Genomic DNA, 19130 nt, shown 5'->3' with positions numbered 1-19130 from the left:
GGAAATAGCATTGAGCCAGAATTTAATAAGACCACTCTGTTTTCACTGTGGTTGTTTCTTTGGTTTTCTTCTATTTAAGGTAAGTAATAATCTCTTTCCACTTAGGACATAAAATTTCTTTTTTAAACACAACAAATTTAAAAGTAATTTAATTTAAAGAAAAACTTCATAGGCTAACGGATTCCTATTCACCCCTCAGAACCCAACTTAGAATGTCCTCTTTTAGACATTTCCATGCCTTCATGGCTTAATCCCACACTCTTCCATCTCCCTTGACACCAAGGCATACTACAATCATAATTATACTAATTACAATGGCACAACTGTTTATTAGGGCTTTATCATGTGCCAAGGGAGCTCTGCTGTGGCGCTGCGGGCTCATGCACTGGACTGCAAAATCGGTTTGATCTGCAAGGTCAGCAGTTCAAGCTCACCAGTTGCTCCTCAGACACCCTATACAGGGTTGCTATGGGTTGAAGCTGACTTGAAGGCACTTCACAACAACAATAACAACAAAAGGTGCTCTGGTAGCATGGTGGTTACGAGTCGGGCTGCTAATCTCTCAGTCAGACTCAAAACTACCAGCGATTCCTCAGGAGAAAGATAAGGCTCCCATAAAGATTTACAGCCTCAGAAACCCCTATACAGGGTCACTATGAGTCGGAACCAGCTCATAGTGGAATCAGCTCCATGGTACTAAACCACCACCACATGCCACGTATTGTGCTAACCACACTAACCTTACATTCTTTCTTCATTAGCCTGTGTGTGGATCGCTATCACTAGCTCCATGGTTTATCATAAACTTCCATGAAGACAGTCCTGACTCACGGCAACCCCATGCACAACCAACAAAACGCTGCCCAGTCCCAACCCATGAAATCCCTAATCGGTTGACGATCGGATTACCATGATCCATAGGATGTTTTGAGGTTTTGTTGTTGTTGTTTTAGATGATATTTTATTGAGTTTTGGGTGAAAGATTACAGAGCAAGTTAGGTTCCCATTTGATAATTTCCACACAAATTGTTCAAGGACACTAGTTACATTTATTACATGTGTTAACAATCTCTTCATGTCATTTTTTCCCTTTCCAATACTCGAGTTTCCTTGCCCTCTTGTCTTCTCATCTTTGCTTTTGAGAAATTGTTGACCTTTGGTCTCATACTGATGTTTTTAAAGTAGGACACCATTCTTTATTTTGAACGCCACTCTGCTATTTCCCTCAAAGGTGATCTCAGAGGATGGGCTCAGTTCTAGGTTTAAGGAGGGTCTCAGGGTGATGGTCTCAGAGAGTCCTCTGTTTTCTACTAGTCTAGATTGTCTGGCTTTTATATATATTTTTTTTCTTTAAATAAGAATTAGCGTTCTACTCCATATTTGTTTCCCATTCTACACGGGAGTAACTATTGTAACTCTAACCAGAACTGTCACTGGTGGTAGCCGGGCACCATCATCTAGTACTTCTGGCCTCAGGGTAAATGAGGTTGCCACTGGTGTTGGCTTGGTTCTTCTCTGTGCTTCTGGCTACCTTCTTAGTTTTGATCCTGGTGATTAGAGACCCATAGTTGTATTTTGGGTGGCCACTGCAACTTTTTAAGACCTCAAACGCTAATGATTTCACAAGGATGAAGGTCATGACTTTTGTGAACTATGTTATGCCAACTGACAGAGCTGTCCCATGAAAATATGGTCCTTGGCCTTCAAATCTAAAAACACCAACATTGGAAAGTATGTGGGAATTTCTTTTTAAAAGTTGGTCTTAGGTAGAATGGGAGAGCTCAAATTCTTATTTTAAAAAAACAAATTAAAAAGCCAGACACTCTAAAATAATGGGAAGGTGTTTATATCTGAGGGATATCTGTATTTGTGTTTTCAATGAAGCTATGTGCTTATACCCACATATTTGCATTTATTTGTACCTGGTGTGGCTCTGTGGGTTAATGCGCTCGACTGCAAAGTCAGTTTGAACCACAAGGTCCATGGTTCAAGTTCACCAGCTGCTCCTTAGAAACCCTTTACAGGGTTGCTATGGGTTGGAACCGACTCAATGGCACTTAACAAAAACAACAACAGGTACTTCTAGAGTCCTGGTGTGAAAAGCACTGGACTGTTAACAGCAATGTTGGTGGTTCAAACTCACCCGCTGATCCTTGGAAACCCTATAGAGGGTTGTTATGAGTCAGAACCACCAACAACAACAATAGATACTTCTGAAGTCCTGGTATGGCTCACTGTAGGATAAGCACTAGACTGCGAACCACAAGGTCGGTGATTCAAACCCACCAACTGCTCTTTGGAAACTATATAGATAGAGGGTTGCTGAGTTGGAATCAACTCAATGGCATTTAACAACAACAACGATTGTGAACATCTTTTCATATGTTTGTTGGCTGCATGGATGTCCTCTCTGATAATGGTTCAACTCATGTCCTTTGCCCATTTTGATTGGTTTGTCTTTCTGTGGTTGAGTTGTGGAAACTTTCTATAGATTTTAGAGACTTGACCCTTAGTTGGATAAATCTCTTCCAAAGACCTTTTCCCATTCTGTAATATCTTTGATATTCCATGTGAGTAAAGTTTTACTAAAGGCAATATGGAAACAGCTGCAAGCATACAATGACAGAGAACTTCCAGAGGTTCAAGCCAGAATCAGAAGAGGACGTGGAATGAGGGATATCATTGCTGATGCCTGATGGATCTTGGCTGAAAGCAGAGAATATGAGAAAGATATTTACCTGTGTTTTATTGACTATGCAAAGGCTTTCGATTGTGTGGATCGTGACAAGCTATGGACAGCATTGAGAAGTATGAGTATTCCAGAAGACTTCATTGTGCTCATGAGGAACCTGTACATTGACCAAGAGATGGACCATGTTCAAACAGACATTGGAACACGGAATGGTTTACAATTAGGAAAGGTGTGCGACAGGGTTGTATTCTTTCACCTGTATACTTATTCAATCTGTATGCTGAGCAAATAATCCAAGAAGCTGGGTTATATGAAGAAAAATGGGGACATCAGAAATGGAGGAAGACTCATTAATCATTAACAACCTGCCATATGCAGATGATACAACCTTGCTTGCTGGAAGTGAAGAGGACTTAAAATACTTACTGATGAAGATCAAAGACCATAGCTTTAAGTATGGATTGCATCTAAATGTAAAGAAAACAAAAATCCTCACCACTGGACCAATAACTAATAAACAACATTCTTTTCTTTTTTTTTTTTTAAACAACATTTTTATCAATGGAGAAAAGACTGAAGTTGTCAAGGACTTCATTCTTCTTGGATCAACCATCAACACTCATGGAAGCAGCAGTCAAGAAATCAAACACCGTATTGCATTAGGCAAATCTGCTGCACAAGACCTTATTAAAGTGTTGAAGAGCAAAGATGTCATCTTGAGGACTAAGGTGCGCCTGACCCAAGCCATGGTAGTTTCAATAACCTCATATGCATTCGAAAGCTGGACAATGAATAAGGAAGAATGTAGAAGAATTGATGCATTTGAGTTATGGTGTTGGAGGAGAATATTGAAAGTACCATGGTCTGCCCAAAAAACTAACAGATCTGTGTTGGAGGAAGTGCATCCAGAGTGCTTCTTGGAGGCCAGGATGGCCAGACTTTGTCTCTCATACTCGGTACATATTGTCAGGAGGGACCAGTCACTGGAGAAGGACATCATGTTTGGTAAGGTGGAGGGTCAGAGAAAAAGAAGACGACCCCCAGAGAGATGGATTGGCAAAGTGGCAGCATCAATGGGCTTAAGGGTGGCAACAATTGTGAAGTTTGCCCAGGACCAGGCAGTGTTTCGTACTGCTGGGCATTAGGTCGCTATGAGTCAGTACCAACTCGATGGCACCTAACAACAACAAGCTGTCTGTTTACTCCTTTAATAAAGTCTTTTGATGAGCACACGTTTTTAATTTTCAAGAGATCCCATTTATCTGTTTTGTCTTCTTCTATTCATGCATTTGTTACAATGTTTACCATCATACTTTACAAAAGGTTAGTTAGCTCTGACAGTTTTCTCCCCATGTTGTCTTCCAAGACTTTTAGGGTTTGGGTTTAACATTTACGTCTTTGATTCATTTTTAGTTCATTTTTGTATATGGTGTGAAGTATAGGTCTGATTTCACTTTTTCTGCAGGTGGAGATCCAGCTTTGCCAGTGGTGGTGGTGATTATATGCTGTGGAGTCGGTTCCGACTCATAGCGACCCTGTACAGGGTTTCCGAGGCTGTAAATCTTTACAGGAGCAGAAAGCCTCATCTGTCTCCTGCGGAACAGCTGGTAGTTTCAAATTGCTGACCTTAAGGTTCACAGCCCAATTCGTAACCACTACGCTACCAGAGCTTTGCCAGTATGATTAGTTAACGAGACTGGCTCTACCCCACTTAGTGGTCTTGACCCCCTTGTCAAAAATCAGTTGTCACAGGCGGCTGGATTTAATTCTGAGGCCTCAATTATCTTCCACTGGTTTGTTGAACCAATACCAGGCTCTTTGATTACAGAGGCTAAATAGTCTGTTTCCATATTGGGAAGTGAGACTGCCGGCTTTGTTATTTTAATCCGCAGACTTTTCATGGGCTCATTTTCAGAAGGCTATAACCAGGACATTCTTTCTAGCCCACTTTAGTGTGGCAGCCCCACTGAAACCTGTTCAGTATCATAACCTCCACTGTCAGACAGGGGTGGCTGTAGATGAGGAGTACTGGCCAAGAATCAAACTTGGGTCTCTCTCTTGAAAGGCAAGAATTCTCACACTGATTACAATGTCTCGTCCCAATCAGACGAGGGAACATGGAGGTGAAGTAACTTGCCCACAACCACATAGCTAGTAAGAGATGGGGTCAGGAACTGAACCAGGGGCTGGGTAACTTCAGTCTGTGACCTTGACCAGCATTGCATTCACTGCATACTCTCCCCCACCACAAGCCCAGTCTCATTTATCTCAGGTCTCATTCACCCACAGCTGGTCCAAGGCATGGTACAAGCGCACCCCAAGAAAAGTATGAAGATGTATGGAAAGGATTGGTGTAAGGTCAGTCCCGACTGAGGAGAGCCAGTGGAGGCTGAGCCCGATCCCCACCCTGTGGAGACATTCAGAGCTCCAAGCCAAAGACACACAGGAAACTCAGCAGAGCTCTGTAACACCATCCCAAGAGTGGCCTTGTCTCCCCACTGTCTGAGACCCCAACAAGCAGGTAGGAACTCACTTCCTGCCACTACAGCAGGATGGCCAGAGGAGGGCAGCAGGAGAGAGGCCCATCTGGGGAAGAGGCTAGACAGGTCAGTAACCACTTCCTAGAGGGGACAGAGCCTGCGGTGTACTTAGAAGGATGGAAGCTCCAGCTAACCAAGGGCAAAGCAACAGCCCAAGCAAAGCAGAGAGACAGGAAAGTGGGGTCTCTGGGGGTAGCAAGGAGCCCTGTATTCAAAACAAGACTGAAAAGCAGGCACAGCTGGGCCCAGGGTGTGGCTGAATGCCAGGCTGAGGCGTGTGGGCTGCAATGGGGAATCACTGGGGGCTGGGTCAGGGAAGTGACCCACAGAGAACTAGGGTTCTGAGGCCCTAAGGGGGGCAGTACTCTGTCCAGTCACACAGCCACAGTGGCAGAGCCAGGATTTGAATTCACTCTTGCCTCCTAGGCCTGACACTTGGAAGACACCAGACTCAACCGGTGGCCGTGGCCTCAGAAAGAGCCTGGGTGAAGTGGAAAGTGGCCTAGCATAGCAGCCAACAGTTTCATAGTGTGGGGGTGGGTGGGGTGGGAGGGTGGGGGGGCCACAAGGTTTCTCTCCAACGGTACTCCACTTAGCCACCCCAATGGACTGGTGCCGCCTCAGGAATGGGCCCCAGGGAGCTGAGCTCTGCAGGCCCCCCTCCCAGGTGATCCATCTCCCTGCCCCAGCCAGTTTCCCTGCCAATCCTCCACCAGGCTCCTTCCTGCCTGCCTTCCCTTTCTTCCTCTCCCCCCACTTAACAGATTGCAGCAGCAAGATGGCACAAATTTATGGCTCAACTCACCAAAAATAACAAGAGATCTATCAAAGGCAGTTTGCGTGAAATTAACAGGCGCCTGTACCCTCTTGTCAAACGCACTGGGCGCTGAGGCAGGCCCAGGCACTGCTGCCCCTTCACTGCCCACCAGTACCCACCCTAGCCACTCTTCCAGCACCAACCCAGCCCTACCTTGTGTGGCCTTGACATTACTCCTATTCGGGAGTGGATGAGGGGTTCTGGAGAAGATGAGTACCCCATCCCAACTCCAGTGCCTAGCAGAGGGGCAAGGACAAGGATTTCACCCCTTCTGCCCACCTCCATCCCCACAAATCTTGCTTTCAGCCTGGCAAAACTCCACATGCCAACCGCTCTCCTGCAGCTGGTACACCTGCCCAGCTGGTCCAGGTGGAGAGGTGAAGGGATGGAGGCAAAAGGAAATGGGGGTGAAATAATGTGCCCGTCAGAAGCAGAGTGGTTTGGGCCCTGACAATGCCACCAGCCCTGAGATACTCCTGTCACATGGAACAAACTAAGAATATGCCCATCATCCATGTACCAACATGTACCAATCTGCCCAAAGAGGTTAGGCAGGAGGGAAGAGGGCAGAGAGGAAATGGGGAGAGGAAAGGACTCGGCCAGCATGACTCTGGCACCAGTGTGTCATGCGAGTCATGGCTGATGCCACATCACTCTACATAGATCCCCAGAGGGGTCCTCTTTGCAGGGCAACCCCAGGGAGAAGTCTTGAGACATGCCACGTCAGACAAGGAACAAGAGACATGAGGGAATAGCTGGCAGTCCCAGCTCAAGGCTCCCTGCTCAGAGATGACACCAGGCCTCAAGTCAAGGACAAACAAGGGTCCAATTTCCATCCTTCTCCAGTTCCAGAGGCCCTTGTAGAGGCTCTGAGGATAGTGGGGAGTCCCAGTTAGGGCGCCCTTTTCATCTCAATGACCCCCAAAGATACCTCGGCTACCAACCAACTCTTGTTTCCGGCTTCCACCCAGCCCAGCTGGCTGCTCCTGGCTCTGTGCGCCACATGGCAGCCTGCCCAGATGGTGCCTGCCCATGAGGGCAGAACCCTGCTCCATCCATTGCGGACCACTGGGCCAAGGGACCACAGGGAAAGCCAGGCAAAAGAGCCCGCCCTCAACTGAACATCATGAGGAAGGTTCTTGTGGGGTGATGGGCAGTGGCCGCCAGGCAGGAAGAGCTATAAACCTCCTGATATACGCTTGGTGCTCTCCACTGATGTTCGACAAAGAAGCGAAATTCATTTTCTTCCTGCAGGCACTAAATCCCAGGCCAGCCTCCAGGGCCTGTAACCTACCCACAGCCTGGCTGTCACTCGGACGGCTTCATCGACCACTGTTAGAGGCCAAGCTAGCCTGAGGGAGAGGCCAGAGCAGGGCCACTGGGAACTTGCCATGGATGGGCACAATGCCAGCTATCTTACGGGGAAAGCTGAGAAGTTGCCACCTTCTCAGCACATTGGTTGTCATGACAGCCATCTCCTTTAATCCAATCTTAGAGACAACTGCCCATTTCACAGATGAAGAAACTGATGTCCAAGGCGCATAAAGGAATCTACTCAAGGTGACAGCCAAAAGCCCAACTCCAGGGCTCTGGCCTCCAAAACAGACATGAATCAAGGTCTTACAGAGCAGACCTTATAAATATACCCTCTGAGGGAGATCCAGATGCTTCTCCTGGCCTCCATCCCTGTGTCCTTGAGCCTCTTTTAAGAGAGACCAGCCCATTATCCCAGATGTGGAAACTGAGATCCCAATAGCAGAGGGTTACCTGTCAGTACTACAGTTGGGGACTGGATCCCCAGCCTACCTCCCTCCCACCCCATGTCCTTGGCCCCTGTTCCCTCCCAGACCACCTAGCCAGTCCCCAGCCCAGCACTGCTCAGGAAGCATGTAGGATCCAGCTAAGGGTCTTGGGGCCTTAAAGCTGCAGGAAGGCAGCCGTGGCCGAGGAGAGCTGGGGCGGGAGCAGGAATAAGAGCAGGCGGGACTAAGGGCTTGTAGAGCTTTTGCCCAGTCAGCAGGAAGTTCTAGCAGCTGGCGGCCTCAGTCCCAGAAGACATGGGCCCAGAGGGGGAAGACAAGGGACGCTGGGAGTAGAGCCAACCCAGCCCTCCAAAGCTGCCACAAAGCTCAGGCCTCTTCACCCAGGCACACTCTTCTTCGCCTTCCTCTGCCCTAACCCTGGGGCCACTGCCAGAAATCACTGACCCATGTGGGCAATGAGTCCTTGCTCCCTGCCTCCTCAAGCCTCCAGGCAAACTGGTCCACTTGCAGTGCTTTGGGCCTGTGTGCATACTACTTCCTCTGCCTGGAATGCCTCCACCATGCCTTTGTCTTGGCATGCTTCCACATGGCCTTCTGACCTCCCAAATTGCTGCCTTCAGGAAGCCTTCCCTGACTGCCCAGGTAGGGAATTGTCTCCCCTGCACACCCCCACCCGGCAATTCTCCACCCCAGGCTGCAAACTCACCAAGAGTGAGGTCTGACCCCAACCCCTCTCAGTGACCTCAGCATCCGGACAAGGCTGAACACACAGGATCAGTGAATGGCAGCATGAATGGTCCCAGCATTAGCCAGGATGGGCAGCAGTGGGCAACCACAAGCCTCCAGACACACCCACTCCACAAAGCCCTGTTTGGACTCACCATATCTCATCTCAGTTGTGAAGAGGTCATTGCTGCTCCCAGAATGCAAGTCAGCCTCAGCAGGTGGGGCTGGGCCCCCGGGCACCAGGGCATTGGACAAGGTGTGGGCAGCAAGAGGACCTGAAGGTGTGGTGGTGGCGGGGCCAGTGCCTGCCTCGCCAGGACAGCTGCAGCCCGGCTGGGCAAAGCCACAGGCCCTCCCCGCAGCACGGCTGCACTCCTCACTCCAGCGGCACAGCACACCACAGGTGAACTGGCTGGAGTTGTTGTTGTTGATGAGCAAGACCTCAACAAAACGGAAGGCCAGGGCAGCGGGCGCTAGCAGGCGGGGGGCCTCTGAGGGCTCAGCCGACAGGCACAGCTGCACAAAGTTCTTGTCGAAGTGCAGAAAGGTGAAGGGGCCGGAGCCACCGCACAGCTCCAACCCCGCTGTCTCCTCCTCCTCCTCCTCTGGATGCCCCACTTCTGACTCTGCCTGGCCTGCTGCCTCTTCCTCGGGGCTGGGCCGTAGGCAGGTAAAATTAACCAGGTAATGGTCCAGGGGCAGCAGGCGCGGAGCAAAGTGGGTGCACACCTGCTCCTGGCGGTTGAAGCGCAGATAGAGGGAGTACTTGGTGGGGTCGGGGTTCTCCAGGGTCCAGGAGCAGCCCGAGGCGATGGTCGGAAAGAGGTCCTGCAGTGAGAAGGCCCCGTAGAGCACACCTGAGGCCAGGGCAGAGCAGGCACTGGGGGCGGGGTCGAAGGCAACGGCCAGGCGCAGGGATAGAATCACAGACAGTAAGAGGGGACAGGCTGGGGTCATCCTATGTCCCTTGCCCTGTGGAAAAAGACAGCTGTCAGCGGGCCATCCTGGGTCTGAGCCTCCTGTGTGACTGACTAGCTGTAGGGAGTGGGTCTTGTGGTGAAGACCATGTTCTTTTAAGTCCCCTAGAGGGTGTGGCACTGTGGGCTAATACTTTGGACTGAAAATCATTTGAACTGCAATGTCGGTGGTTCAAGCCCATTGGCAGCAACTTGGAAACCCTATACAGGGTTGCTATGGGTCAGAATTGACTCAACGGCACTTAATAACAAGTCCCCACCTAGAGTCCTAGTGCAGCACTGCAAGTTAATGCGCTGGACTGCAAGGTCAGTTTGAACTGCAAGACTGGCAGTTCAAGCTCACCAGTTGCTCCTCAGAAATTTGAAGGCTACACACATACAGGATCACTATGAGTCAGAACTGACTTGCCAGCACTTAACAACAAGACCCCACCTGTGTGAGCTTAGAACAAGGGGCTTGACCTCTCTGAGTTTCGGTTTCCTGACCTGTAAAATGGAGCAGTGATGGTGTCTATCTCACAGTTTTCCTATGACTGAAGAAGATGGGTAAGGAAAAGGGTTCCAGAGAGTCCTTCATAAATACGAGCTGTTGTTACTATTACTCCATGACTCCTCACAGTCAAGCCTATCAACTACAAGGGTCTTAGCTGAGGCCAAGGTCCAGCGCTATTCACACCCCCACCTTTATTCTCCTGAACTGTTGCTCTTAGTTGCAGTGTGTCGTGATCAGCTATGAGACGTGTCATGTGTAATCCAGCTGTAATTGTTAACGTGGCGATGTCTGACAATGATGTGTTTTTTTTTTTATAAATTAAAGCAATTCAAGGTTATCCCCAGAACAATGTCACTGGCACTCACTTGCTTTACTGAGTGGGAGAGAAAGGGATAGGTTACTGCCAACATGCTGGGGACTGCGCACAACCAGGCTATGCCCATGGGAGGGTATGGCCAGTGTGAATGTAGCTGGGCTGCCCTCGTAGACCTCAGTTTTACCATCTGCAAAATGGGGGCAATAATTTCCCTCTTCCCTTCCTACATGTGGTTTTTAAGTCCTAACTCAAGGCCTGCTGCCTGCTACCCCACCCCACCCCCACAGTGAGGCCACTATGCCCTCTCTCTGCTCTCAGCTTCCGTAACTCTTGTCTGAAAGTTCATGTCACCCTATCACAACCTCTGTTACTGTTGTGTTGTTGTTGTTACGTGCCCTTGAGTTGGTTCCAACTCATAGCAACCCTGTATAGGGTTTCCAAGGAGCGGCTGGTGGATTTGAACCACTGACCTTGTGGTTCAAACCAACATTGTAGTCAAGTGCTTATCCTACAGTGCCATGCCAGGACTGCTGTTGTTAGAGGCCTTCAAACTGACTCTGACTCATAGTGAGCCCAGGTGTGCAGTAGAACCGCTCCAGAGGGTTTCCTTTGAGAAGTAGATTGCCAGACTTGTCTTCCAACGTGTCTCTGGGTGGGTTTGAACCACTAATCTTCCAGTTACTAGTTCAGTACTTAACCATCCTATCATGATCTCTATCCCTTGCTATTTCCCCAGGGCTAGCTTGCCCTGGGGTGGCATTGTAGGCTAAGCACTGGACTGCTAACCGCAAGGTTGGCAGTGCAAACCTATCAGCCACTCCTCGGAAATCTTATACAGGATCACTATGAGTTGGAACTGGCTCAACAGCACTTAACAATGAGCTTGCTCATCAGGGGAGTATGGTAACTCCAAAGGATAAACACTGGACTGTGAACCAGAAGGTCAGCAATTCGAGCCCACCAGTCACTCCATAGGAGAAAGGTGAGGTTTTGTGCTCACACAAGATTTAAAGCCTCAGAAACCATATACAGGGTCATTATGAATCGTAACCAACTAAAATGACACGTAACAACAATTTGCATCTTCAAACTTCTAACAGTAGGACCACAACTGACTTCCTTTCAAAGTGTCTGCATTAAGCTGAACTCCCAGCAGGTGTGAAGCTACTCAGAGTATATGACAGACACACACCCAGGCCAGAAAGTCCAAGGGGCTGGGGTGGGAAGAGATCTGCAGGTACCTTTCCAAGATGCTGCCACTGCCCACAGCCTGCGCAAACTCCACCCCCGGTTGTCCAGAAGGTGGAGCATAGCTCCTGGTTTGGTTCAGCTCCACTTTCAGCCCTGCCTTCTGAATGATTCACACCCCCTCCCTCCTCTGTGGCCACACTGAAGCCCACAGCACTGGATGGACCCTGAGAGGAGGAAAAATGAGGCTCAGATGGGGTTAGGGGCAACTGAGATCAATGGTCGAGCTGGGACTGGAATCCAGAACCTAAGGCCCCAGAGCTCAGGTTTCTTCCTTCCATCAACAGCCTTGTGCTCCTTCCCGTTCTTTGCTGTCCAGGCGTCAGGCCAGATGGACAAGCTATTAGCTCTGGGAACTGAATTACAAACAGAAGGATAATTCACAGGTACAGCTAGATTGTCCCAAGACACTCTGCTCTCCCAGGGGCAGATTTCCCTGTGGCTGTTCTGGAATTTAAATTGTGGCTGGAGTAGGGAAGGGGATGGAAGGGGAAGCCAGGAATTAGAACCCCAGAATTCCAATTCCTGTATAGCATTCACAGAGCTCCTCTCTGCCCCAGATCCCACATGCTGCATCTCTAAGTCAGGCTCAAACAGGTCCCCTGTCATCCCTAGTTATACAGGGTAGCAAGCTTGGTGGGGGGAAGGCAATGGGGAGCTCAGCACAGGCCCATTCCCTAGGGAAGAGTCACTCCAATATCCACCTGCCTGGTACTCACTGTTCAGCAGAGCCAGAAGACACCTTGTGTCCCCAGCCTCCTATCCTGACTACCCCCACTTCCATCCCACCCCAGCCCAGAGCTGGTCTTCCCCACCTCACGACATACCTGTCCGGAACTGAATAGCCCACCCAGCCTGCTGCAGCACCAGCACAGCCAGCAGCTGATGATGAGTGACATCCAATCCCCCCGCTGCCCCCAATTATTTTTAAGCAGGCTGCAAAATTCAGGCCGTGGCTGCGGCTCAGTGGAGAGAAGGTGGGGGCTCATCATTATAATTGGCCTCCCCTCCCCCACTTAGAGCAGGTCAGGGGACCTCCCCACACACAACAACACATGTGGGCTTGAACATCTTGTGCCCACAAGACATGCACACAAATGCATGTGTGCCCTGATGTATATACACACACAGACAGGTACATGTGGATGTTATACACAGGAACAGGCAGACATGCACACGGATCTGTGATGCATGAACTCATGTACACATGGAATGGACACATGTGTACAAGGGTGTAAAGAGTCAGGTGTGTACATTTGCGCAGAGATGCAAATGTATTTGTTTTTGTTAAGTGCCACTGAGTCAGTTCCGACTCCTAGCAACCCTGTATAGGGTTTCCAAGGAGCGGCTGGTGAGTTTGAACCACCAGCCTTGCAATGCAAACCGACCTTGCAGTCAAGTGCTTATCCTAAAGTGCCAAAGTCGTATTCTCAAGGGTACACCTAGGTATTTGGCCCTTTTGGGCTTAGCTAAGAGTCAGATGTAATCTGACCTGTTGCTCCTTCATCTGTGTTCTAGAAACCAGGAGCTCAGAGGCCCAGTCCCACGTCCTGGGCCTCTGCTGCCCCCTACTCCATAGCCTCAACCGAACACAAAGCACCAGGTCCACTGGCAGAGTCACAGCCTGTCTTCTTCAGAACCGGGTCACCTCTAGCTCCAGTCTAAGCCCCCTCCTCCACTCAGTCTCCTTCAGACACGCCCTTCACACTCCTTCTAGGACTTGCACTCTGAGGAGGTGTGATCCTTCTTGTTCCTGGTGGAACATAAGACCATTTAGGAGTCCCTTTCTATATCACTCCCCATCCCATGAAATAAGGCAAGAAACAGCCACTAATTCATTCAAAGCCCTTCTGCATGTGTATGGTCATGGCCTGAATGGGCCAAGACTTGAATGACCCAGAGCCAGTGTCCCAAGCCACCCCCTTATAAGGGAACCTAGAAGGGGACCTAGAAGGATCTCTACCTCACAGGCAGCCCAAGTAGTTACTACTTATATAACTCATCTCCCTGATCCTCAGTTTCCCCCTCTGTAGGATGGAGATTATAATCTCTGACCTCGGGGCAGCATATATCTTCTCCTTCAGTCTACTGACCAGTTAGTTCCTAGCATGTGCCTGGCACATGGTGGCTCTCCTTCCTCCTCTCAGACCTTCATAAACTGTCTCCTCTTTCTTGTTGAGGTTGAGGTCAACCTGCTGCCTCTGGGAAGGATCTTTAGGTTGAACCACAAAAGTGGCTTTACCACTTCCAAGTCAGCAAGACCACAAACTCCTCCATACATAATAGCGAGAGAGAAGAGGTATGGAGATGGGTTCTGAGAAAGAATTTCCTGGGTTAGGAGGTAACTGATGGTGTGGAAGATTCAAAGGCCTCAGTCAGAACCTCTCTGTGCTGACCTGAGTAAAGGGCTGGTCCCAGATCTTCTCAGTCTAAGAGATCCCTGCACAGCTGAACCCTCAGCAGCACAAGAATCCCAATCTCTGCCCAAGAACACTCCTGCCCCTAGCCCATGTGTCCTTCCTCCTACACCTCACAAGCCAGCCAGCCCTTCTGCACTCATGAAGGAATCTTAGGCTCTCAAAGCAGTTGGATGTGGCAAGGCTAGACTGGGGAAAGGAGAGGGAAGGGGGACTATAGCAGCTGCAGAGGGATGCCTCAGGGCAAGGGATCCCTGGGATTGACCTCAATTGGCCCAGAATGGGACACAGCAGGGGGCACCTAGGAGCCCTAGCACTGGCCTGCAGGGGAGGGGTTGTGGTGGGGGAGGGGACTGAGGCGACGTACATGTCTGCCGCGTTTATCCACCTGGCAGCTCCAATTCGCCTGCCCATCATTCACCCTCTGCCTTCTGGGTGCTAGCTGCCCCGCCGGACCTAGGCCTTACAGGGGCAGGGTCCGCTCCCCAACACTCGAGGTCTCTGAATTCCTATTCCGCGCACCCTAGTCGGAAGATAGTGTCTTCAAGGGGACCCTCTCCTGGAGCTCTGGGACCCAAGAAGGAGCACACCCTTTTTCCAGCCTCCAGAGCTGATGGGTAGAACTGAGGGAACCCTGAGAAGCCCCTCCCCTTCGACTGGCAAAGAGGGTCGGTTCTGTCCCCCTCTCCGAGGTTTCTTTGATGGAAGTGGGGGGCTCCGGGTCCCTCCTCTAAGCCAAAGAAAAAAAGCAAGCAGAATGGGGAGGGGGACGCGGGCGGCCCCCAGCTCCCCGGGGGCGGTGCTATGTGGGTGGTGAGGGAGGGGGCAGTGACTCAGCCACCCTCCACCCGCCTCCCCGGAACTTTGCAGCAGCTGGAGCCTCCGTTGCTACAGGAACCGAAAGCTTTTGTTCCCCAATGTCAGGGCTGCTAGGGCAAGCGGACGGTTGGGAGGCTGTCCGCTCCCTGGTGGGACTCTAGTTCGGTCACACTGTCCACAGGACTTCCCGATAAGCAGATGCCTCGGGTTCAAGGTCCGGCTCTTCCTCTTACCCAGCCATACCAGCCCATTCATGCTATAGCCTGGTTTCTACAAACTCTAGTACTTTAGGCCAGGTCACCCTCTTACTCCGACCTAGAGCAAGGCTACCTCTCTCCACGGTATCCCAGGAAGTTCCTGATGATTTCTGACCTATGGGGGGGGGGAGAAGGGAAGGCTCCTGTGTACCTTCCCTTGGGTGGGCCTGACCAGAGTTTCTTCTCTTTACTTACCTCACCTCCCCTACCTCTAACCTGAACCAGGACCTCGGGTCTGGCATTCACGGATGTTCCTCTAACCAGAGCTGATTCCAGAGAAGTCCAATGAGCTGTTACGGATTGTGGGTGGGGGTTGGAGAAGTGAGTCGAGTAGGTGGGTAGGGAGCTAACAGTCACAGGCTACCTCGATCCACTGAACCCACTCTGAGGAACAGAAGGCACTTGCTGGCTTTATTACTCTGGAAATTAAGGTGAAGACCACAGAACCTGGTTTGTTTCTCTCCTGGAATTTAGAGCACAGGGTGGGGGAGGGGAGAGGGCCTGGCCTTGGCCTTGAATTCAACAGACCATCACACCTGTCATTTTTGAGCATTCCAAGGTGCCAAATCTCATTTCATTCTTCCAGCAACCACATGCAGCAATGATCACTGACCCATTTTATAGGGAGGTAACTGAGGCTCAGAACGATTAAGCAGCTTGCCCAAGCCAAGAAGCTTTTGAACTGAGATCATCTGACCAAAGCTGACTTCCTAGCTCCTCAGCTCCATTACCCAGGGGCTGGAAGGCTGGGAAGAGGGCAAAGACCAGCTGGTACCCCACTTTGCATTACAGAAATGCCTACCACATATATACACACCCCTAGGCTAGGCCTGTGGCCTTTTGAAAAGTATGGGAAGTAGGAGATAGAAAGAGGGAGGAAAAGGAGATAGCAGAATGGGAAGCAGAAGGGAAGCCCCTTGCTCACCCAAATCCTCAACAGGCTATATATTCTGTGCAGAGTTCACACTGTCCCACCACCTCTTGGGCAGCACAGGGGACACTGCCAGGTGCCTGCTCTATCCCAGGGTAGGTGGACTCCACCCTTCCCACTCCATGTCCAATCCAGATAGAGCCCACCTTTGCTCCCCACTCTCACCTTGATGGGACAGTCATGGGGTAGACAGAGGCTCCCTGAGGACACGTGCCCAAGCTCGAACAAGCCCAATCAGATCCTACTGAAGCCAGGGGCCAGTCCTAATGGCCTATGCTTGGTACTCAAAGGGCTCCTGATTTGCAGCTCAGATGGGCCCTTAACCCCATCCCACTCCCAGAGCAAGTGACCTGACAAGAAGGAGTGTCCAGGCCCTAGTAGCACTTGCAGCCTTGCCCACCATCCTCATTTCCCTAGGGACTTCACAGCGCTAGTCCTGCAGCCGCAGCTACTGCTCCCGGCTGCGGAAACCCTAGGTTGTTCATGGGAGAAGGGGCGGGCCGCGGGCAGGGGGCGCCAGAGGACGCCCAGGGGTCCGGTCGGCAGCTGGCGGGCGGCATCTCCCGGCCGACCACCCCTCCCCCAGTGGGCACCAGACCCGTTGCTCACTCTGCACCGACTGATCTGCACTGGCCGCAGGGCCGAGGACTTCCCGCGGCCGTGCCCTCGGACCCAGCTGACTGCCAGAGTGGCCGCCAACTTGAACGCCTACAACCCCTCAAGTCTTGCCTTTCCTGGGGCTGCGGGAGGGTGCGTCTGGTGCTCAGTTCTGTGCTGGGGATGGGAGGAGTGGGGTGCGGGGATGGGCAAATAAGACTCCGGCCAAAAATGGACACAGAGAGCCAAGGATGCGGGTCCAGGCATGATCCAGCTGGAGGGGAGGGGGCTCGGAGCAGACATGGGGAACACGACCCCAAGTCCAGGGTAGGGGGAAGGGGACTTGCAGCAGAGATTGGTGAGGGAAGGCGGGACTCTAGGCAGATATGGGGGGGAGGGAGCACACAGGGCAGAAATGGAGGGGTGCAGCGTCGGGGTAAGGGCACGGGGGAGGGCAGTAACTATGGACAGACATGGATGTGGCCAAGAAGGACTGAGGGCAGAGATGAAGTGGGGTCTGGGGAGCGAGCAGGGTCCGGCCCCCAGATTAAGAGGGGAGATGGAGGAATACGATCGAGCTGCAGGTTGGAGAAGAGCTGTAATCAAGGCGGGGGCGCACTGCTGGGATCCGGGCTGAGCTAGAGAGAGACAGTGATGGGGGCACGGTTTGGGGCAGGATTGGGGGGGAAGGTAGCTTTTAGCACAGATGGGCAAGGAGGTTGGTCCAGGCTGGGGGAGGGGGCGGAAAAGGGGCTCATCAGAGAGGAAGGGGGCCTTGGCCCAAGGCTTGGGAGTTCCCAGAGATGTGGGGGTAGGAGGGTACTAAACGAACTCAATTCCGGAGGGGGTTGAATTCGGCAGATATAGGCTAGGGGAGGGGCCGGAGTTCGAGCCGGTGCGGAAACTCGGAACAGCGCGGGTGGGTCCGATGCAGGGTCGGATCAGGGTCTGAGGCTGTGCACTCACCTGGGCGCCGTCAGCAGCAGGAGCGGGGGCCGGCGCTGGCGGAGGCTGCCACGGGGCGTAAGTTTGCCATCCCTAAGGCGGGGGCCGGGCCGGACGCGGGGCAGCTCGCAGCAGCCGCGCGGAGGGCCAAGGCTCCCGCTCCGCGGAGCGGCGGGTGCAGAAAAGGCGCCGCGGAACAGTGCAGAGCGGGCGGCCGGGCGCCGGGCCGGGCGCGGGCTCCAGCCGCCGCCGCCTCCTCCTCGCCGCACCGCCCTCCGCTTCCCCACCAAGAGCGCCACCCGCGCCGCACGACGCCTCCTATTCGCGGGCGGCGGCCGCAGCCCCGGGCCCCAAAAGCCAGCGCTGCATCCTCTTAAGATCTCTTTGCGCCGCCGCCGCTGCTTCCGCCAAGCCAGATTCCTCGGCCGCTCCGGCCGCTGCCGGCAGCGCGCGCCGGGCCGGGCGCGGAGAGCCGCGGGAGAAGGGGCGGGGGCGACGCGCGCCGCCTCCTGTTAAAGGGGGAGCAGCGCCAGCCGAGCCCAGCGTACCCTCCCCCTCCCCCGCTCTGAGCCCCGGGCGCTGGCGCGGGAGAAGCCGGGGGTAAGCCCTCGCCCCGCCCGTGGCCCGTGGCCCGTGGCCCGTGGCTTCCTGGACCGCAGGATGTGGCGAACCGCGAAGCCCTCCCCCCCGCCCAGTGATATCCTGGGCCTGAGACTTCTCATGCAGCCAGGGTCGCCAAAGCCCTGAGGGTTGAAACAGGTGCCCCTCCCCCCCCTGTTCATTGCATATTGCATACCCCTGTGCATGCAGGTGCCACTCCCGTGTTCTGAACTTTGCATATGCTTATGCATACAGGTGCCCTGTGTGTGCACTGCAATGTTGCCTGGCTCTGTGCATGCAAGTGCCACATATATGCACAATGTATTAAACATGTGCTCAGACCCTGATTGCATGTTGCTTCTTCTTGTACAGAGATGCTATATGTGTGCAAGCGTGCAAGTGCCATATGTGTGCTGCATGCTATGTCACTGAATGTAGGAGCCACATGTGCCACACATGTAGACTGCAGTGTGGAATGTTTGGTGCATACTCTGGTGTAAACTCTGCAATGTTGTATGCCCCTAGGCACGGGGATGCTGCACGTGTGCAGTGTGTTACATGTTTTCTTGAATGCCTGTCTATTCGCACAAGTGTCTTTTCCTGTGCCAGGGGCGCCCCCATGTTGCATCTGTTTGTGTAGAAGCAGCAAAAATGTACAGACCCACCCCCACCCCATCTTGGCACTGTGCCCAGGGACAGTTGGGTGGGGCCTGAGCCTACATAGTTCAGGCAGTGCCCGAGGAGATACCCATGGCTCCGGGCCCTGGTTGGGTGGTTTGTGGCCTGGGCATGTTGCCATCGGGAAGGTGGACAGACCAGGACACACCATTGTGGCCAAAGACAAGTAGGTTAATCCGAAGGTTTTGGTCAGAGAAAGCCAGCTCTGGTCTAAGGAAGAGTCAATAGGGGCCAGCTTTGCAGTAAGGGTGGAATGGTCTCAGTAACTCAACTTTTTGAAGGTTCTCTGGCCAGGAAGGGTTGGAACCTGGAAG

At 52.2% G+C, this 19130-nt stretch overlaps 1 protein-coding gene across 1 annotated transcript in view; it reads right to left on the bottom strand.

Annotated features, from left to right (window-relative positions):
- The window catches only part of BAI2 (brain-specific angiogenesis inhibitor 2), a 33160-nt gene extending 23656 nt beyond the window's left edge, over window positions 1-9504 (bottom strand). Inside the window, exon 1 of the mRNA XM_006862176.1 lies at window positions 8694-9504. Within this exon, the coding sequence (XP_006862238.1) occupies window positions 8694-9495 (802 nt within the window). The 5' untranslated portion in view covers window positions 9496-9504. The remainder of the gene's footprint in view (window positions 1-8693) is intronic.
- Window positions 9505-19130: the final 9626 nt, after the last annotated feature.

The sequence above is a fragment of the Chrysochloris asiatica genome, unplaced genomic scaffold (assembly GCF_000296735.1).
Source record: "Chrysochloris asiatica unplaced genomic scaffold, ChrAsi1.0 scaffold00047, whole genome shotgun sequence".
NCBI lineage: Eukaryota > Metazoa > Chordata > Mammalia > Afrosoricida > Chrysochloridae > Chrysochloris > Chrysochloris asiatica.
The sequence above is the reverse complement of the archived record's forward strand: the minus strand, read 5'-3'. Positions and strand labels throughout refer to the sequence as shown.